At 28.1% G+C, this 23585-nt stretch overlaps 1 protein-coding gene across 2 annotated transcripts in view; it reads left to right on the plus strand.

Annotated features, from left to right (window-relative positions):
- The first annotated feature begins 2621 nt into the window (after positions 1–2621).
- The window catches only part of LOC100209327 (protein PALS1), a 91979-nt gene continuing 71015 nt past the window's right edge, over positions 2622–23585 (plus strand). The window contains exons 1-3 of one of the 2 annotated variants that reach the window (XM_065804518.1): positions 2622–2688; positions 2822–2917; positions 23412–23573. In XM_065804518.1, the coding sequence (XP_065660590.1) occupies positions 2894–2917; positions 23412–23573 (186 nt within the window). In that variant the 5' untranslated portion in view covers positions 2622–2688; positions 2822–2893. Of the gene's footprint in view, positions 2689–2717; positions 2918–23411; positions 23574–23585 lie in introns of those variants that run through there. The other variant, XM_065804517.1, reaches the window with a different exon arrangement.

A 23585-nucleotide genomic window follows, 5' to 3' on the forward strand; every position in this document is an offset into this window, starting at 1 on the left:
TACTGAATCAAGAGTTTTGTGTGCAGACCTGGTTATCTCTTCTTAAAAAATTGAATTTTTTAATACAACACCCTGTCGCTGAAGGTAATCAACCTTTAAATAAACTAAAATTGATTTTAAAAAATGATTGTAGAGCCACTATAGAGCATGAGCGTTGATCGGACATACACGTTGAAAATGAATTGGATACAACTCTGTTGTAAGATGACATAATAATAATAGTGCTAGTAAAAAAGCAAACAAAGAGTGTTTTCAATATTAATTTCAAAGAATCTGAATGTTAATAAAAATATGAATGTACATTAACGGTATTAGAAATAAAAACAAGTCATTAATTTGTGTAGTTGTACATGCTTTTAACTTAAAATATGCTTATAGTGGCGCCTAACTACTGTTATGTCCTGGACGTCATAAAAGCTCTCGGCGGCCCAGGGTACTCCAAGAAAACCTTACTGTCTTATCACAGAATACCGCGGAAGTGCATTTAAATAGAAATTTCTCGCCTCCTTACTTATCAATGTCACTTATTGCGCTAGAGCCGGCGTCAAACCAAGAACCTCTTGATTCTGAGCCAGAACTCAAAACACTGCGCCACGGCTTCACTATTTAATTAGTTTAACAAATTCTGAAAGAGACAAACAACACCAATAATGTTAAAATCCGTAATACTAACTGATGCCTTAATTTCGCTTTGAATTGCGAAAGTATTTTTTCTTTAATAATAAAAGTATGCTGTAAATGTTTCCACAAAACAGGTTCGCGATATTAAATAAATATTTAAATATCATTGGAGTTCATACTTTATTTTATACATGAACTGTATGACTAGATATATATTTATTTTGTAAACATTTACCGCTCTAAGTTTACATAGATGTAACTCTTATAATATAATTCTTGGAGCTCCAAATACAATTCTGCAAGGATATTTTTGAATAGAACAAACTTTTTTTAGCTTAGTGTAATTAGTGCATGCCCATATAATATTTCCCTAAGTTAAACAACTATGGGGTCATCCATAAAGGACGTCACGCTAAGTTTAACTAATGGCAAAAAGTAGAAGAATGGTGGCTCTCGTGCGCAGAGGTTTTTAGAGTATTATAGCGCCTTGTGTTCAATGAAAATCTCCGAGGAAGGGAGTTAATAAACATCTACTTCTGGTTAGTAATTAAATTCTAAATGACGTCCTTTATGGACGACCCCTATACATAAAGACTTAATATTTAACTATTTATTAAGACATTATTTAAGAACGGTTTCGCCGTTTTTTAAAGAATTGGTTACATCACGTGCTTATATGAGACCTCCATGATAAATTTCGATTTTAAAAATAACATTGAAGTTTACTGATATTTTCTAGTAATAACTGCTTCATTTATTTTTAGATCAGGTAATTTAAGTGGATTCTCTCTTTCATTTGGTTTATGAAATATAACAAATTAAATTTTTTCAATGTTAAGCGAGAGTCATTAACATATGAAGCATTTGTTTAATTTGTCTAACTCTTTATTGACTAAATTATAGAGGATTTTAATATCTCATTGAGAATAGAACAGATTAGAGTCATCCAAACACGAAATAAAATTTCATAAAATTTAAATTGATCAGGAAAAAAAAAAAAATTTTTTTTCGATATCCTGAAGACATAAAAATAAGTTTTAGGTTTTCATTGTTATCTATCATTTTTATTTAAATTAAAATATTCTATTGTATATGATTCTTTCTAAAAATTTGAAAGAACAGAGATAATGCGATAACCCTATGCATTTGCTTTGATTCGCTGTCTTTGTAAATTAGTGTAAATTAAAAAAGTTTTTAATTGGTCAGGAAAAAAACATTTTGTTCTTTCAATATCCAGAAGACAAACAAAAGTATGTTTTTAGTAATTTACAATTATGTTGCATTTAAAAAAAAAAAAAAATTTAAACACTTTGGTCCAGGGAAATCAGAAGCGATTCAAGACCGTTTTGTACGGAGAGGGGGAAGGGAAATTTTAATTATGTGGATCCAGAAGATCAACATAAATTGTTTTAATTTAGTTTGTGAATCATTAAAGTTAGTAACAGTTGTTTGTTAGTAGTTCAGAGTTGGTCACAGCAAATACCCAGTGGGCACGGTACGTTTTCAAACATTTTTTGGACGTTTTTATTAGTTTTAAACCTAATAAAAACGTCTAAAAAACGTACTGTGCCCACTGGGTAGAGTCAGCAGGTCATAGCTAGGGCTGTCCCGAAGAAATTTTAATGTGGGGGGGGGGCGTATCTGTCTTTTGTCGACTATAGTTCCAATTTTGCCGACTCCAATGTCCAATTTGCCGACTTATAAAATTAGTAGGGGGCGAGACACCCTACGCCCCCCTTCGGACGGCCCTGGATGCCTCTGTGAATGGTAATGAAGCTTCTGAGTTAAACTTTATTTTTACCTTACCCTCCATTTTACGCTTTTATTTTTACCTTACCCTCCTTTTTACGCTCCTTATATATGTACACATTGTCACTTGATTACATTAGGAAATCGGATGAAAAAGCTAACTGTTTCAGAAGCTAGAAAAATATCTCCTCAGGAGGGATATAGGAATGTTTAAAAACACGAATGTGGCAATTTTATACATAGCCGTTTCATTTATATATTTAGTTATGTTATTGTTACAAAAATATAAATCGCTTATGACTTATAAAAAAATTTACGGTATTTTTATTTAAATGTTTTTATTTTCTGTAATATTAAAAAATTTAGCGAAAATCCATGCTTAACTACAAAATTCAATATAGTTTAATATATAATAATAAGTAAAAATTATAACGATGGTGATGGCATTTAGGAAATTTGTTTCATAACTAGTTGATTTTCGATGGTTACCTAAAATGAATCCCCACCAGTGAATGTTTTTACTATGGACAATAGATTGGTTACAAAGGTTTGATTTCAGTTGTCATTTATGCTTTCTTTCAATTTTTTATTTTTGATTTACATTTGTTGATTATTATAAAAAAAATTTTTTATTAAATGTTTGCAGCGAAAATTAAAAATATTAAAATTAAACTAAAATGAGCGATTATTTAAATTCCTTGATATTTTTCTTCTCACAAATATTAAATCTCTTTTCTGATTTTGCAACTTTTTTGAAAAATTCAATTTTGTTTTCTATTTTTTTTTTAAGGTCTAAAGAAGATTTATTTAGAAGAATTTTTAATCAGTTTGTAACATTAAAGTTTATAAAGATATATATATATATATATATATATATTATATATATATATATATACATATACATATATATATATATATATATATATATATATATATATATATATATATATATATATATATATATATATATATATATATATATATATATATAAAATATATATATATATATATATATATATATATATATATATATATATATATATATATAGATATATATATGTATATATATATAAAGTGAACAAAATTATTTCAGTAATTTATAATCCATTGCCTATAGGTCATAAATTACTGAAGTAATTTTGTTCACTTTATATTTGTTCACTTTTTATATTTACATCTATAACATAGATCTATATAGAGAAGCTAGGTCTTCAATAAATACACCACCGGACGAATTAGGATATGGCATATAGCATATGTCATACCTTAATTTATATATATATTTATATATATATATATATATATATATATATATATATATATATATATATATATATATATATATATATATATATGTGTATATATATATATAAAGTGAACAAAATTACTTCAGTAATTTATAATCCATTGCCTATAGGTCATAAATTACTGAAGTAATTTTGTTCACTTTATATTTGTTCACTTTTTATATTTACATCTATAACATAGATCTATATAGAGAAGCTAGGTCTTTAATAAATACACCACCGGACAAATTAGGATATGGCATATAGCATATGTCATACCTTAATTTATATATATATATATATATATATATATATATATATATATATATATATATATATATATATATATAAATATATATATATATATATAATATATATATATATATATGTATATTATATATATATATATATATATATATATATATATATATATATGTATATATATATATATATATATATATATATATATATATACATGTATATATATATATATATATATATATATATATATATATATATATATATATATATATATATATATATATATATGTCAAACTTTTCCTTTTACACTGTGTTTCATCAATTAAGAATCATCAGAAATGAATGTTGAAGTTAATAAAACTTCAATTTATACCAAAAATTAAATTACAATAAATCATAAATGACACTATTTGTGAAATATGTGCTGACACTATTATAAAAAGAAGTCTTTAGAATTGTTTTCTTTTGCCTTTTTTTTTCCTTTTTTAATTTTTTAAAGGGGGAATTTAATACAATTATTTTTTGAGCTCGCTTATTTTTATAGTTCTTAAGGAGAAATTTATTTTCATGCCTGAATTTTGAAATCGATTCCAACTTTTTATTTAGTTAACATTCTTGGTTTGCATGTGTTATTATTTCAAGTTTTTCTTTTAGGTATAGTATGCATTTTTTACTGTTTACATAGTATTCATTTAGTGTTGTTTTAAGAATGGACCAATTGAATATAAAATCATCAATGTTTTTATCTTTCAATTTCCATATGTATTTTGAAAGCATGATGTCTTTTGAATACTTTTTGTTTTTAAATGATTGTTTATGGTTGGCAAAACTTTTTTTCCATTCACCCTCTATTAAGCTAATATATTGTTTATCAGGTACATTCTTAGAGGAATTATAAGCCTTTTTATCAGGTACATTCATTCATAGTACATTCATAGGCAATTTATCAGGTACATTCTTAGAAGAATATATTAGGCTCCTAATTATCATCTATTGAGCACACTTGATTGTATTTTAGTATTCCGTGGAAAAAATTGAAACTAATAATTTCACTTTAACATTGAAAAACATACCTTTACTAGATAAAAAAAGTTATACTATTTCTTTGATTGAAAAAGTTGAGCATTTTATTAAAAGAATTCGTTGGATAGCACATTTTTTCTTAAAACCGAAAACAAATATAGATGATGTATTTAATAACAACCAAGATAATAATAATTTTAAAAAGATTTAAAACAAAAAATACTCTACCTTTTATACCTGTTTTAAAAAATTTTGAAAATGACCTATTGCACTTTTTCTTTTTTTTTTTGACATCTACACTTTCAACAAGGCTGCAAGTAACCACTATTCGAGTTTGGAAGTTACTGGAAGAAAAAAGATGAAGTTTATAGAGCAAGATAACAATTGATACATCACTTGTAAGGGCATTTCCATTCTAGTGAGTTAAAAGAACATGAAATTTTAAAGCAAATATTTTTTTAATTCGGAAGATTTCAAAAGAAGATAGGTGATATTTTGATTATCTAAAAAAAAAATTATAGAAGACAAGTGTTTCTTCATGTTTTAATTATTCAAACTTCATAATAATGAAAAAAAAAATTTTAAGATGAAAAACAAAAATTTTTATTACATGTGATTATAATATTTAAAATCGATTTCATAGCCCAGATTTTTTTGATTCTTAAAGATAATGATGTCTTTTAATATTTTATTATCATTAATTGCAACTAAGTAGATTAGTGGTATCTTAAATTTTATGCCAAAGTGAACAGCATGTTGAATTTCTGTGCGTGATTTAAAAGATCTAATTATTTAGAAAAAGAAGTGTTAAAAAGTTTCAATAAAAGTCATTTTTTATACTTTGCGTATTTTTAGGTTACTGAATTGAATGGCAAAAGTATTTTTTTTCTTCTATGACATTTTAGCATCGTTTTTTTGCATCACGCACAGACATATCACGCACAAACAAATATCTATCTGTGTGTGACTCCATTAAAAAATTAATTTATTCTATAATGAAATAATGCAACCCATAGCTACCATACTTTGTATAGGTAATATATATATATATAGATGTCAATTAAATAAAATTAAGTCAGTGGTTACAAATTGCATTATTTTCAAAGTAATTAATGCAACAGATGCAATGTTCCATGCGTGATTTTTTGGAAATGCCCAAAAGATTGCAAATCGTATGAATCAGGAAAACAAGATGAAGGAAGCAAATTTTAAAGTACTGACGTTTGAGGGAAAAAACTAGAAAAAAAAGAATTTTTACAGCACTTAGGAACAGTCACAGTAAAAGGATGAGATTTAAAACAATCGTATAATAAAACATTTGTATAATAAAACCCTAACCCTAACCCTGATAAAAATCTTACTTTACTATAACAAGAAAACTTGGAAAAAGAAAAGCAAACATGACTGCTTTGATGTAACAAAGGGCAGTTATGATGTAGCAGAAATTTTTGAATATGTTGGACTTTATATTTTAGATTTATTATGTAAAGTAATCAATATTAATAGTTTGGGTCTTTATTGTGATGACGGTTTAATAGTTATGCATAGAAAAACAGGTCCACAGCTCAATAAAGTTAGACAAGATATTATAAATTTTTTTTAAAATATTGGCTTTCAAATAAGCATACATTTAAAAATTGTGAATTTTCTTGATGTCACATTCAACCTCTTTGAAAATTTATATTAGTCTTTCAAAAAACCAAATGATTAATTATTGTATAGTAATATTAAATCATTCTAAATTCTAAAACAAATCCCGATTTCAATTAATAACAGGCTAAACCAAAACTATTCTGATTAAAATTTATTCAATTCCTCTAAACAAACTTTCCAAGATGCCTATAAAAAAAGTTGGATTCAAAATTTTGAACTAAAATTTGATCTTAAAAAAAAGAATACAAAAAAGCAAAATAGAACTAGATATGTATTTTGGTTCAACCCCCCTATAGCACTTACATAGGAAAAGTGTTTTTCAAATTATCCGATAAACAATTTTGGCCCTCTATTAGATTACATAAAATTTTTAATCAAAGTACAATTAAAGTTAGCTATAGTTGCACAAGAAATATGGAATGAATTATAAAAGGTCACAATAATGCTTTGCTAAATAAAAAAATAAATTTTAAATAAAAAAAATAACAGAAAATTGTAATTGTAAACAAAGTTGAAAATATTTAACTAAAAATCGTCTAAGAATGTACCTGATAAATAATATATTAACTTAACAGAGGGAAATGGAAATGAACAGAATGGAAAAAATGTTTTGGCAACTATAAACAATCCTTTGAAAATAAAAAGTATTAAAAAGATACCATGCTTTTAAAATATATATGGAAATTGAAAAATAAAAACGTTAATGATTTTATATTGAATTGGTCCATCCTTAAAGCAGCACCTGCATATAATAATATATCCAAAAAATGCATACTATGCCGACAAGAAAAATTTGAAATAATAACACATGCAAACCAAGAATGTTTATTAAACAAAAAGTTGGAATTAACTTCAAAATGCAGGCATGAAAATAAATTTCTCCTTACAAACTATAAAATTAAGTGAGCTCAAAAAATAATTATATTAAATACCCCCTTTAAAAAAATATAAGAAAAAAAAAAAAAGCAAAAGTAATTAATTCTAAAGAATTCTTTTTATAATAGTGTCAGCACACATTCTACAAAGACATTTATAACTTCCCGATTTTTGGTATAAATTGATATATATATATATATATATATATATATATATATATATATATATATATATATATATATATATATATATATATATATATATATATATATATATATATAGTAGTAGTATATATTTGTTACGACAAAAGTAAAAATAATTGACAAAATAAAAATCATAGATTGTCAGATTATAGTTAGTTTTTGTGAAGCTCATATTGCAACTTTCACTAAGGATAGCTGCGAGTTGTAGTAACATTAGAGCTTATCGAGGCTCGCTTTAAAACTGTTGACAGTTGGGGAACCGATTACTTTATCTGGTAACATGTTCCATGCATTGGCAATGTGATTGTTAAAAAAGTGCAAACGAGCTAAATTATTGCTGTACTTTTCACGGTGAATTTTTTCTCTGTGATTTGGTCTTGGCGGAATTGTAACAGGAGGAAAGTGCCAGTTGACTATGTCGATGTTATTAATAATTTTATATTTTTGGATGAGGTCACCTGGTTTACGACGTTCAACAAAAGAAGATAGGCCAAGTTGTAAACATCTGGACTTGTAACTTTTTTAGTTTGTCTGGTATTTTTGTGGCTCTGCGCTGTATTGATTCAATAATTTGTTCATCCCTCACCAAATGAGGGTTCCAAGCTGGAATTACAAACTCAAGTAAAGGACGGATGTAGGTGGAGTAGAGTTGTTTCCATAAAAAAGCATCACGAGATTGGAAAGTGTGTTTTAGGATGCCTAGCATTTGATTTGCTTTACATGAGACAACGATGGATTGGGTTTCTACTTTAAGATCATTGGTAATTTGAATTCCCAAGTCACGCTCAGAGGTGGTTGCTTCCAATGTAGTTCAAGTCGTTATTGAACAAGGGCCTAATTACTCCATTGAGTTCTTGAAAGGAGTTAATTTTTTTTGGCCAAAGTGCATGACCTTGCATTTATTGCATTTAGCTCCATGAGCCAAGATTTAGTCCACTGGACAATTTAGTCAATACCTGATTGGAGTTGAAGTTGAGCAGCAAGTGAGTTGGCAATGCTTAGGATTTTAGTGTCATCAGCGTAGATCTTACAACTGTTTTCTTTGCTTATTACATCTGGCAGATCATTGATGAAAATGACAAATAAAATTGGACCCAAGACTGATCCTTGCAGAACTCCACTTGTCACAGGTAACCAATTTGATTGAGTGTCGCCAAGGATGACTCGTTGAGACCTGTTGAGTAGAAAAGCTTTTATCCAATTGAGAAGATTGCCTTCGATTCCGTACATTTTTAATTTGTAAAGCATGTGGGACTTTGTCAAAAGCTTTAGCAAAATCCAGAAATACGACGCCAACTGATCTTTCTGGCTATATTTCCAGTCAAGAAGTCCATTGTTTCAAGGAGATTTGTAATGCATGCTTTTTTCTGTAAAAATCTGTGTTGACTATTTGATAAAAGATTGTTTGATTTTAGATGCTGCATGATTGCCTTCTTAACTAATTTCTCCATTATTTTACACGGAATCGAGGTGAGGGATATTGGTCTATAGTTTGATGGATTAATTCTGGAGCCCTTTTTAAATAAAGGTGTTACATTTGCTTTAGACCATGAGCTTGGAATTTCACCATTGTCAAATGACTTTTGAAAGATGAGAGTAAGTGGAGAAGACATTGAGGTAGAACAAAAGCGTAAAACATGAGGACTGACATTATCTACACCAAGTGATTTAGATATATCTAGTGCTGAGAGTTCCATTAGTGGCCAGAGTATCAAAAGATATCCTATTGAGGATTGTGTTAGTTCTACGATCAAAACGGGGAAGATTGTCATTGGATGGCTCTTTGCTGAAAACTGATTGAAATTGATTGTTAAGTTGGCTATTGTAATTTTGTCAGAGCTAATGATTTCGCTGGAACTGGTGATTTGCATAGATGAGATCTGATTTATTACAGAGCGTTTACTATTTATGTATGAAAACAGTCTTTTAGGATTACGCTTATCATTGGCAAGGGTAATTTCGAAAGATTTCAGAGAAGAATGACTTAATTTTTTAACAAACTTTCTAGTTTCCCTATATTCCCCAACCAGTGATGTGATTTTCCATTTTGAACTGACGTTACGAGCCCATAGCGATTTTTTAAGACGAATAAGAGATAATAGTTCTTTTGTCATCCACGTTTGTTTTTTGGGAAGTCCAAGTAATCTCTGGGAAATTGAAGTCACCAGCGATGATGATACTGTTGTATTTTTTAGTCGATATTAAAGTTTTGGCATGGAAAATAGCACTTGAAATCTCTGAGAAGGCTTTGATACCGGAGGATGGAGGTCTATAAATGAAGCTTAGGAGCAGAGTTTCATTCAAAAGCTTCAGTTCAACCCATAATTGTTCTGAATAGTAAGGAATAAAATCTTTGTGTAGTAGGGATTCCTCTATTTTGTTTGAGATGATTTTACTGTTTATGTATATAGCTACACCTCCTCCGATTTGTTTGCGACGATCTGAACAATAGAGGTTGTAGTTCTGAAGAGAGGGAGTTGATTGGTCATTGAACCATGTCTTGGTGATAAAAGTAATGTCAAAAGAGTTGTTTTCTGCAAGTAAGGACAGTTCAATGAGTTTTATTGGATTGAGGGAAGACCGACAACTATAGCTCTTTTTGATTTCGTTTCTACAATTTTAGCATTTTCGTTGACCGCTGTGATAATTGCTTTATTGGCTTCTGAACCGTGCTTGACTGCGCTTGCCCAGTTAAGAGTTGTGGTCAAGCTCGGAGGTGCTGACTTTGGCTGTTGAAAAAGATTTGCTTTTAGAGAAATATTTTCAGTTTCAAGAACAGATACGCGAGTGAGAAGCATGCTGACTGTGGCTATTAGTTTTGATATCGTAGCATCAAGCTTTTGAGAAGCAGCTGAATGGTTACCTTGACTAAGGCCTGGCCAGTTGGCTGCTAGAGCTGCAAGTTGGTCAGTTGAATAAGGTGTGGTCATTATCATCATATATATGTATATATATATATATATATATATATATATATATATATATATATATATATATATATATATATATATATATATATATATATATATTATATATATATATATATCAACCCTCGGAATTAGGAAAAATGAGGTCGGCAATAATTGAAATGGCAAGTCATTGAAAATCATTTATTTTTTTCCTCGAACATCAGTCCTTTGGAATTCGCTTCCTTCATGTTGTTTTCTGTGTTTTTTATTTTATAATTGCAAGAGCTTTAAATTGCTCCTGTAAATCGTTTTAGGGGAGTGTCATTTTAACAAGGTTCTAACATAAATAATGCTAGTTGAATTGTTTATTAAATAAAAAAGTTAAAATTTTTTAATGACTATTTTATAATTTGTGTAGTTTGAAACGTTTAATCTTGTATGTTTATTAATAATTAGTTATATTAACTTTGATGGTTATTAATAATTTCATTGAAAACACAGTCGTTGTTGAAAGTCTTTTACAAAATCACAATGTACAAGTTGCTTTAAAAGAAATACATTATTTAGTAACATAAGAAACATATAAATAAAATTAAATTTACTTAATAAAATACAGACTTTTTTATATTAAAAAGTAATAATATACTACTAAAATCTATTAAATAAAATAAACTTTACAAAAATTTGATAATTTAAAAAATATAAATTTAAAACATTTATTTTTATAAATAATTAATAAAATTTTAAAATGTTTACGGCTTTGTAGATGTAGCTCCATGATTGAGCAATAGTGTTCAAATAATAGTTCGTTTGATAACATATTCTTATAACAATTAATGCGAGAAATCTCAAAGAAAAACTTAAATAATATAATTTTTAAGATAGAAGTCTCCAGAACTTTACTTTGCATAGTCAGCCTACTTTTTGAACCAATAAAATTTGTTTAATTCTAAGTTTGGCAGGTTTTTAGTGTTCGCAAATATTCTTTATTCCGCATCAAGATGTTTTGAGAACATTTAAGTTTATGTATGTTTCAATGTATGTGCAATATAACATTTAAATATAACATTGCAAGAGTTGGAAATTGGTTGCCATGGGGCCATCCATAAATTACGTACGCAAGTATGAGGAAGGGGTCATTCAAGAGCGTACCAGTGTGTACAACGAAAAGGGTGGATGATTTTTTGTTTTAAATTTTTCATGTTAAGTCTGGGAAATGAGACAAAATAGCTTTGGTTTTTTAGTTAATGCATTTGTCTATCTACCGGAAAAAAATGTTACTGCAGCCTTGATATTAAATAAAAACAATTAAATATCTCCATTTACTAAAAGATAACTACATAACTTTGTTTCCTTTTTGGAGTTGAATTAACATGCTCGAATGCGGGCATTTTAAACAACAGAAATGTTTTTAATTTAATTTAAAATAAATAATAGTTAATTATTTGTGCAAAATAGAAAACTGCTTTTATATAACTGCTGACATATATTTTCACAAAATATACTGATTTATATTTTGAGAAATGCATTTGAGAAACTAGTGACATAACATTTTTTCTTTTGTTGTTTGTGAGTACGCTTCCAAAAGTTTCAATTCAAAGTCATGTAACAAATATATTTGCTATAAATATTGTTTATTGAAACTTTTTTTTTAAATTTTAAGTTGCGTTTAGCTTTAACTTTTTTAATAAATAGACTTTAATATAAGATTAACTGATTCAAAGATACAAGAATATGAAATATTTAGAGAAAATATTTTGTTTTATATTAACTTATATTTGACAAAACAATATTTGGTATTCCAACGTTTTGATGTTTTTGAATTTTAAATATAATAGTCATTAATTAATAGAATGAGATCGAACCTGTACGGGATTGAAGCTTTAAGTAAAGTTTTAGTTAGATAAACTTTTTAGGCTAAATATTTATTTATAAGATATTTATAAATATTACACTAGATATATATTTTTTAACATTTAAGTTTGGAATTTTCATTTGAATGTTGCAAATTTTGATATTTTATTACATGAACTTTTATGCAATTCAAAGTAAAAGTTCTAGTTAAGCGAAGTTTTTTGTCAAATGGACCCTAAAAAAATATACGTTAGCGAATGGTTCGACTTAACCAGGGTACGATTAAGCGGATATTATGATAAAGTTCAACTGGAATTAAAAAAAAGCACATGCTGGATTTAGCTTTCAAATAGAAGAAATAAATCATTTTTAATTTTAACTTATACCACGTAAATTAAAATTGAAGTAAGTCACTCATACATTATGCATGACGTACTTTATTACAAATATAACTTCTTTATTTATCAATATGCAAACTCTACTGTTTAAACATATTTTCACTTCAGCAAAAAAGTTTTATTAAAAAATTTTCTATAAAATCAACTTATAATTTTCTCCCTTGCTAGTTCTGCAGATGAGCGCAATTTTTTACTCTTGCAACAAAACTAGCGAGTGCTATTTGTCGCGCCCGGAAGGTCGTTTACAGTCGTGTTTAACGTGTACAGAGCGATGCTTCCGCTTCATCACAAGGCCTGCAATTTTTTGCGACTTTTTTCAGTCAGTATATCAAGGAAATACTTTATAATTTGCACTAGTAACATGGACAATTATTAAATTTGTTTTTTAAATGTTTTTGCTAAACTTTACTGTTTTTATTAATGCACAGGAAAGCAAGAAACTAATTACTATTTATTTGTAAAAATTTCTTTTTTCTTTTTAACAAGTTTTTCATGTAAAAAAATAAAAAGTCATTAATGCTAATATTTAAATATAAAATATTTGGTTGTTTTCGATACCCCCATTGAAATAGTCTGCACTTTTTGTAGGATTATCCAAATTGTACATTTCCTGATGAACTATTGTTATTGACGATGCTCAAAAAGCTTGTGGGCTAGTACATTGTTACTTTACTAAACTTTTTTAACGAAATGTTTAGGAGCCTATTTAAAACTTATTAAATTTTAAAAACATTTTTTTTTAAAAGAGCAATCGTTATGCTCATTTTCTCTAATAATTCGTATTAACATTGGAAAATTGGGCATTATAAAAAAACAATTTCAGACATGTGTCAAATGCCGTAATTTACAAAAATTATTAATAAAGTAATATATTTTACGAATAAATAATTTATTTTTTATTTTCCTATTATAGAAATATTGAAAACAAAAATGTCAAATATAGCAAAAACATTTTTAAAAGCGAAAAGACATACAAAACGAATAAGCTAAGAAAATAATTAACAAAGTTGCTCATAGTTCTAGCGTACATAACAAATTAGTTTCTTAATTATATGGACTGACAAAAATTGTGAATAAATTGCATATCAAATCTTTTAATTGTTTTTAAATCATTATAAAAGATGTTTTTTTCAACAATGACTCTAAAAAAAAAGAATACAAAAGTTGCACAAAAATGTTATACATAAAAAAAAATTTTTTGTTTATTTTTTTTAATTATTAAATTTTCTAGTTTATTTAATTAAACTTGATATTTTGTTACAATTTTTTTTTTTACAATTGTTTTTATTTGCTTAGTAGATAAGTTGAGCTTTTTGCCATGAATTATCGAAACGCTTAATAAGTTAAAAGGTGCGAACTGCCATGGTCAGTTTGTTTAAATAAATTACTATGAATATGGACAAACAAGATGTGCGATCGCATGCACTTCCCGGGAAGGCTTGATATATATATTAAACAAAGTTACTTACAAAAACTTAAATTTTGTTTTATAGTATGTTAAAAATATTATAACATATATCTTTATTTTGTAAATACTTGTATTGTTTTTAACTAGTGATATATGTTGAATAGGGCTTTATAAAGATCTGTGATCTAAATTTAAATTCTGATATACTATTGGTACTTCCCATATTGCTATGGTTTTTATTCATCCTTTATAATCACCATTGTTTGAATACATATTACTTTTTATACAAACCAATCTATGTATGTTATTTATGACCAATCTGTGTATCTAAGTCAAACTTACACATACCGATCTATGATATGTGTATGGCATACTTATTGTTTTTTGGTTCACTAGCTGCTGAATTTGTTTTAGCTATTTAATAATTTTCCATTATTATATTCTTATAATCATTATTATCCATTGAAGTTTAACATTCAATTTAATTGGTTGACTTATTTGGTGCTGCAGGTGTTGATGAAATTGACTCTGATATATTGCTAAACACTTCTGCGGAGTCATTTATACTTTATTTTTTCTTTCTTTTGCATTTATCTAAATTGCTCATAACTCTCTCTGTTTTTTAATTATGCTTTCTTTGCAGTAATTACATATTATTTTATTAAGTTGAACACTTAATATAATCGCTTAGTTTTGCTCTATAGCCTTATTTGGTTAATCACTTCATTTCACTTGCTAGTCTTTTTTTTCTCCCCTAAATGTTGACATGTTGAAGAATGTATAATATACATATATTTTGAATCTAACTATGTATTCTGAAACAATATCTCTATTTCAGATTAACTTTATATTTGAAAAAAAGCATTTTTAATTATTCATTAAGCTTAAGTCAAAATAAAGTGAAAAAATGTTAAAATAAAGAATAGCTGTTTAATAACTATAAATTAATAAAACTATGTTACTAAAGGTTCGTAACAAACTTTAGCAAAACCCAGCAAAAACTCAGTTGGTTTGGGTTTTTGTCTAAAAACTGAGGTTTAGCCAATCCTGTTTCAAATGTTAAATTTAGGTTTGTTAATTTCCAGATTTTCTAAATAATTTATTTTTCTGAGGCAAAGGAAGTTTACCTTTCTTCTTTAATGCATTGTTTTTAATGTATTAAACTTTTCTTGACTTTTTTGTTCCAAAATTGACACATTCAATTCAAAACATAAAGAGTTACTTAGTTTTAATAAACAAAGTAACAATACAATACAATAGATCGGTGTAGTTAAGACAATTTTAAAATATAATAGCATCTGTATGATATTATATTGACTATGACATATTTCTGTTAAATGATCATGTCTGTGAATTATGAAAAGACAAAAAAAAATTAAAATAATTAATTTTGCAGTATCATAAAATATTTTTTATTTTATGATACCACAAAATTATTTTAGTTTATTGGCAATTTTTCTTAATTATAAGCTCTTTTTTGGTCGCAGTTCTAGTATTTTTTGTAAAAATTGATATAAATATTGTGTTTTGACAACTATATATAGTTAATATACCTCAAAACCAATTAGAAATTGGATCTATAGTGGGTTAAGGCACTTTTTCAAAAGATTTTCACTAATTTATGTCAGGTCAGGTTATCCTGCTACTGGTGACATGCAACCCAGTACAATCTGCTTCATATCCTGGTGCCTTATAGGATATGCTTTCTTAGGCAAAAGAGAAGCCAACTCCAACTTAAAACATCCCCTGCCTTGGGGCTCTTGGTTGAGTAGTGGCTAGAGATGGTGTCTCGATAAAAATACTCATCTTGGGCAGATGTGAAATGCATCCAGCTACTGTCTTGTAGAAGGCCTCCTAGGCAAAGACTTAAGGGGTAAATAGATTCTATCTACTGACCAGCCTCCCACCCCTTCCTCATCTATTAGGCTGGCGCAGATGTATTTATAATACATTGTTTCCAGTTTAGGTTGTTGAATGCTGGATCTTCTTGACTCAATGCATGGGTTTTGCTTGTGTCTCTGTTTTTATGACTAGGAAACTCTTTCTAATATATCTCCTAATGAAGGTACAGCTCTAAAACTCAGTTTTATGGTTCTGAGGCCGGCTGGTAGTCAGGTTTCTCGAACTCTGCAGTAGCTCTCAGAGAGGCTGATTCCATCAACAGCTGAAAAATATCAAAGTATTAACAGTGCCATGTTGCGCATGGATGGTGTCCCTGTTTGTACTTTTGGTGTGCATTATCAAGGCCACTTTTGGAGCCCTTTTTTATGGCTTAGGGTTTATCGATGCTAATGAGGCAATTGCTTGAGCTATTAAACAGTGTACTGAGTACTGTCTATGCTTTGAGTCAAGTTCTTTAACAAATTTAATAAATGAATAAAGTACCAAAAACTATAAAACATAAAAAACCATCATCATCATTAAGTTCTCTAAACCTATCATTCACTAATATTCATGGTCTTCGAAGTAACTTTTCTTCTGTTGAGTCTTATCTCTTGCAAAGTTCACCAGACCTACATGCTCTTTGTGAGACTAATTTGAGTTCAGCTGTATTATCTTGTGTTCTTAGTGTTGATGGTTATCTTCCTTTAATTCGTAAAGATTCCAATAGTTACATGCTTGACCTGGGCATTTACATTTGTAAGAATTTTCACCTAGTTGGGAAACTAGGTTTGAATCCACAGACTATTCTTTTATGCGCTTTCGTTCAGTACCACTTCACTCTATCAACTTTCTCTTTGTTCTATATCGCTCTCCTTCATCTCAAGACTGCACTCTTTTTGATGTTATTTCTGATCAAATTGACCAAGCCTTCTCTCTTTATCCATCAGCTAATATTGTTGTTGTTGGTGACTTTAATGCTCATCAAACTGAATAGCTTGGCTCTAGTGTCAGTGACTCTGCAGGCATTAGGGCCCACAACTTTTGCCTTTCTCAATTTCTTACTCAAATAGTCAACTTTCTAGCTCGCTTTCCAGACAACCCGAATCTTTTACCTTCTCTACTCGACTTAAGTCTGGTTTCTGATCCTAGTCAGTACTCAGTTTCTCCACATTCACCCTTAGGTGCTTCTGAGCATGGTTTGATCTCTCTAAAACTATTATCCCATTCTTTTTCATCATCTGAATCCCCCTATCATTGTACCTCTTACAACTACCTTGAAGCTAGCTAGGACTCTTTCTGTGGTTTTCTTGGTGATGGCCCATGGGTAGAAATCTTTTGTCTTCCTGCTAATAAATTATCCTTCTTACATTACTTTGTGAATTCAGGCAGGCATTGAATCTTTTATTCCCTTTTGATAATTCCAGGTCAAGCCTCACTCTTCCGCTTTTTCCTCACATTGTGCCGCTGCAATTTCCAATCAAAACCATTAAGATTATTTCATTATCTACCAGCAAAACAATTTTCCAGAAAACAGACATCTGTTTATTACTGCTAGGGTCCATTGTAAAAAGCTTTTGTCTAACGCCAAAGCCTGCTATTCTCAGGTCATGAAATCTCGTATTTCATCACAAAAATTAGGCTCTTGTGACTTCTGGAGGATCTTTAATAGTATCAATAATAAAGGCAAATCTGTAATTCCACCTCTCTTGTATGGTTCAGATTTTGTCACCTCACCTAAAGACAAAGCTGAATTGTTTGCTAAGAACTTTTCAACAATATTATCTCTTAATTCCACTAGTTGCGTTCTACCTGAGTTAGTCATCAATCATGTTAATTAATTGCTTGACATTTGTATCACTCCAGCTTCTGTATCTAAAATGATTTCCTGCTTAGACTCTTCTACAGCTTGTGGTTCTGACAACATACCTGTTATAGTCTTGCAGAAGTGTTCTCTGGAGCTGTCGTCTATACTTTCAAAACTATTTAACAAGTGCTTAGCAGAGTCTTGTTTTCCAGCCTGCTGAAAAGGGGCATCTGTTATCCCTATTTTCAAGAATTCTGGAAAGCGATCTGATTTGTCTAACTACTGTCCCATTAGTCTTTTTCCTATCATAAGAAAGGTTTCTGAATCTTTAATTAGCAAACACTTAGTCTCTCATCTTGAATCTAATAGCTTACTTTCTGATCATCAATATGGATTTCAATCTTCTCGTTCTACCGCTAATTTGCTAACAGTAATAACCGATAGGTTTTATTGTGCATTAGATAAAGGTGGAAAGATTAAGGGCATTGCTCTTGACATTTCTAAAGCTTTTGATAAAGTTTGGCATGCTGGTCTTCTCCATAAGCTTTTTAGTTTACATTAATGATCTTCCAGATATTCTCACACCTGAGGTGGCATTATTTGCTGATGATACTACCATTTATTTTTGTCATGGTAAGAAGCCAAAACTCTCTGATTGCTTGGAGGAGGCAATTGAGCTTGAAAAGAATCTCACTTCTGCTACAGCATGAGGCTCACAGTGGCTGGTGAACTTTAATTTAGATAAAACTCAATTTTTTTCAGCCAATCATTATTGTAATAATTTAGATCTTCCTATATTTATGAACAGTAATGTACTAGATGAATAATTTACCGTTCATCTTCTAGGATTAACTCTTACTTCTGATTTTTCTTGAAAACTGTATATCAAATCTGTTGCAAAATTAGAATCTGTTAAGGTTGCATCTCTTTATTAAGTTTGACACTTTCTTACTTCGGAATCTATTCTTTATCTCTATAAATCTCAAATCTAGCCTTGTATGGAATACTGTTGCTATATTTGGGGCGGATCTTCTAATGATGCCCTTTCTCTTTTAGACAAGGTGCAAAAAAGCATTGTAAACATAGTTGGACTTGCTCTTGTAACCAACCTCCAACTATTATCACGTTGTTGTAATGTTAATTTTCTTTCTCTTTTCTACAAATACTATAATGGGTACTGCTCTAAAGAGCTAGCGTCTCTTGTGCCATCTACTAAAATTCATTCTCGTGTTACTTGTCATTCAATTAAGTCTCATTCTTTTTCTGTGACTGCTTCTATGTGCTCGAAAAACTCTTATTTGTCTATTTTTTTCCTCAAACATCAGTTCTTTGCTGAAGGAATTTGCTTCCTTCATCTTGCTTTCCTGATTCATATAATTTGCAATCTTTCAAGTCATCTGTCAATTGTTATCTTGCTCTACAATCTTCATCTTTTCTCTTTCAGTATCTTTTAACTCTAATAGTTGTTGCAGCTTTGTTGGAAGCAACGATGTTTAAAATAAAGAAAGAAAAAAAAAGTTTTTATGTTAACGTTGATGAGAAAAATTGATCTAAAGACTCCAAAATGGTGTTCTTCAAATTCACTATTAGGGGTAGTAAAAAGGTTTTGAAAATTATATATAAATATTAAAAAACCTGAAGCAAAAAAAGTTATAACATCTAAAGCTCTTGTTTGGACATAATATGCTGATAAAATCATGCTAGTTTATAATAAAAAAGTTTGAATCTTTTTTAAATTACCTTAACTACACCGAGAGATCAATACAGAAATACAGACAGATAATATGGAAACTTTTTTAGCACTTATATATAACAGTTTTAATAAACAAAACAAAAAATTGATTTGTATAATACTTTTATAAAACGTTTTATTATTAGATAGTATTATTATTAAAAAAATTTTTAAATATGAAAACACTAAATAAAAATTAATAGATAAGTTAAAAAAATATAAAAAATAAAAGCAAATCATTTAAAATATAATGAACATTCAAAAAAAATATAATAATAAAAAGCTTTAAATATTTTTTGGTTACCCTTTATTATAGAAAGATTTTAATGACTTATGATTGCGATTTACCAATGTGACTTTGCAATGTTGTGATCAACAACATAGCAAAGTTGTTGTAGTTTTATGACTATAAAACTTTAAACAACCAAAGTTTTTCTGTTTTGATAATTTAGTTTTGATAATGAATGTACTTTTAAATAATCAAGAGTTTTCTCAAAAATCTGCTATAAATTTGTAACAAAATAAATTTATAACAAAATTGTTATAAGGCCATACACTGAAAAAGCGACTAAAAATAAATTTTCATTTTACACTTGCCTTTACTAAGTTTTTTTTTCCAATATAGTTAGAGTATTGTACTAAGATATGAAAAGCAGAAACTTGCCTGATTTTTTTAAAGGATTGAGTAATTAAGGTTTAGGTTTTTTACCCTCACAAATGGGAGAAAAACAAACAACTCCTCTACCCCCACAAATGAATATTTATTCATTCAGTTAGCAATTTGGATTTCATAGTCCATTCAATTAGATATTTAGAACAAAATCAAGGGTCTTTCTATTTTAAAGCTATGGCGCCCCTCTTCTTGACACATAAATCTCTGACTCTCTCTTAAAAAATCACTGTCTTGAAAAGGAGGTAACAACTTTCTAAACTGTCTTAACAATTATCTTAAGGGAGGGTTATAACTCCCCTTCATCCACCAATGAATTTTACTTCATTCAGTTAGCAAATTCTTTTTGACATACATTCACTTTTTAAAGCCATAGTGCTGCATTGTTTAATGCATTTATTAAGAATATAGTCCAAATGAATCAAACAAAGATTTTTGCACAACGATGTAGCTTCCATTTTGTTTGTTTATATTTTCACAAAGCATGACAGAAGTATTTTATGTAACTTTTTATGAGTAAATTTTAAACATCATTCAGTTGTTTTTATTAATCCATTAACTAACAATTATCTAAGATTATTAGAAAACTATAATGCATAAAGAAAAGTTGAATGATCGGTTGTGTAGAAACTGTTGAATAAAAAAAGACAAGTTTCTCATTTTATGATTATAAATATATAATGATACTAAAAAACATTTTCTGTTAAAACAAGTGTCCAAAGGCATGAAACATTAATCATTATTCAATAAATAATAATATTTATAAATAATTACATATGCTTATTTTTATATATATACAGGCTTGGTCAGAAAAGCGTGCAATTATACGCTATTACATGACCACACAAATAATATTTTGTTTTGATGATTTGATCACAGTTTTTAACATACTTTTAAAATTTAAAAATGCACTGAAAAAACTTCCCTAAACTAAAAAAAAAACTTTAAAAAAGCATTGATATTAAAAATTGATTAAGTGAGAAAAAAAATCTTAACAAAAGTGAAAATAGAAAGAACTTAAGATAATTTTGTATCGTCTTTTTTTTTTGAGGTTTTAACAAAATCATTTATAAATAACAGAAACAGTAGGGGTCCGAAAATGGAACCTTAAGGAACACCATATTCTACTTTTAATAGTTTTCGATGTTTGTTCATCTGAAATATTACATTGTTGCCTGTTACAAAGGTAGTTTTTAAACCAATCAAGGGTAGTGTTTTTTATCCCATAGCTTTCCATTTTTTTAAGTAAAATGTTATGGTTTACAGTGTTAAAATGCTTTTGACAGATCTATAAAGACTCTTAATACAAATTTTTTTTTTAAATCTTTATTTACTATTAATAATAAGTAATCTAAAGTAGCAAAGTTGAGTATTGCTTTTGGAAGTCGAACTTTTATTTTCAGTTAAATATATAATCTGTTATAGATTATTCGTTAATGAAATTTAGAGAATGAAGTTAGCATGGATTTAGGTCTGCAGTTATTTAATAATTATAATTCACTGCTTTTAAATATTGGCATAATTTTAACTATTTTAAGTTTGTGCTGTACAATATGTGTCTTAGTTGATGCTTTTAATATCTGGAATATATGTTATTTATTAGACAAATATTCAAAATTTAATACTAGATTACAAATATCATCTATACCTGGAGTTCTGTTTAAATTCAAGGAATTTTTTTGTTCCTAATTTTTTATTTTATAATGCCTTATGTTTTTTAATGTCATCAGTTGCATTTGTTATTTGTTTTGAATAATAATTTAAAAAAATTTATGTTTTAAAATAAATTTTTGTACTGTAAGTGTTTTAGTTTTTTTCATTCCTATATTTAAAGAATTTAATGTGAAGTTTTTGCTTTTTTTTTTGTAGATTTTTTTGTCATTTTTTTGATCCATGGAGATTTTAAATATTTTGCTTTTATTTGCTGTTCTATAACAGGGAAGTGATTAATAGAAGAGTTGGTGTGTTCAAGGTTACATTCTTAATTTTTCCCCATGTCACTGCCAATAGAGTGACTTTTATGTTGTTGGATAGTAAAGTTGTTAGGTATTTGTTTATGGATTTTGACTTTAGATTTATTAGTTTTTGTATATTGGAGAAGTGAAAAGTATATTAGAAGGTGATTGAATATATCTGTCTTGATTATTCTTGCTTTTAATGATAAATTGTTAAATTAATAACTCAATATATTTTCTAACGCAGTGACTGAATTTGATGTTACTTAGGTTGGCTTGTTTATTAATGGGAAAAAATAGTATTGAAACATAGTCAAAAAAAAAATCTTGTAATCAGAATCTTCATTGTACTGTAAACAATTTATGTTTATGTCTCCAATACAGAATAAAATTTGTACTCTTTATTGTTTTTTAGTAAAATTTGTTTTAAATAATTAGAAAGTTTTGTTATATCACCATTAGCTGGTCTATAGCCACCAGGATGTTTATTATTTCAATTGTAAAAGCCTCACCATCGACATTTGATGTCTAAAGATAGTATCTAACTTTAGTTGTTAGAACATTCATAATATAGCTTAAAATTCCACCACCATGTTTTTAAACTTTTTCTATTATAAGATATAAGTTTTTAGTTTGGGATTTAAAGTTTTGAATTTATTCTGGATGATTTTTCGGAACATCAAGTTTCTGTTATACAAATCATGCTGAATAAATAATTGCATTGATCAAGGAAATGTTTTAGCTTGTTGATATTGATTAAACTTCCTACATTTATTTGTATCACTGTAAAGTTATTATTTAATAATCTGAGTTCAAAAGTGTTTTGCTAATGTAAAATCATTAATAAAAATAAAAGTCTTGATGCTATTTATTTTTAAGGTATAATTCAAAATTTAAGTTTATTTAGCAGGTTTTCTAAATGTTAATAACCGTGGTCAAATTGTCAAAAATGTTGTTTGCATCATTATTTAGTGGCGTGCGACCACACTCCTTCCTGACCAAGCCTATATATATATATATATATATATATATATATATTTTTTTTTTTTGTTATGTTTTGTTTTGTTTGGATAGTTTTATTTTAGGCATTTGTTGAGTTTCAAAATAATATTGTTTAATTTCTAGAAAAATGGGTATGTTAGTAATGGTTACTCCTTTACAAGTGGTGCAGAAAATATAAAGGCATTAAGCAATTCAAAAGTTTCATTGCATTCATTAAGATCTAATGCATCATCAACATCAGAAAAATTAAACAATGGATACCAGTCATCTAATAATCTTGCAGACGTAATTATTAAC

This window comes from Hydra vulgaris, chromosome 09 (assembly GCF_038396675.1).
Source record: "Hydra vulgaris chromosome 09, alternate assembly HydraT2T_AEP".
Lineage (NCBI taxonomy): Eukaryota > Metazoa > Cnidaria > Hydrozoa > Anthoathecata > Hydridae > Hydra > Hydra vulgaris.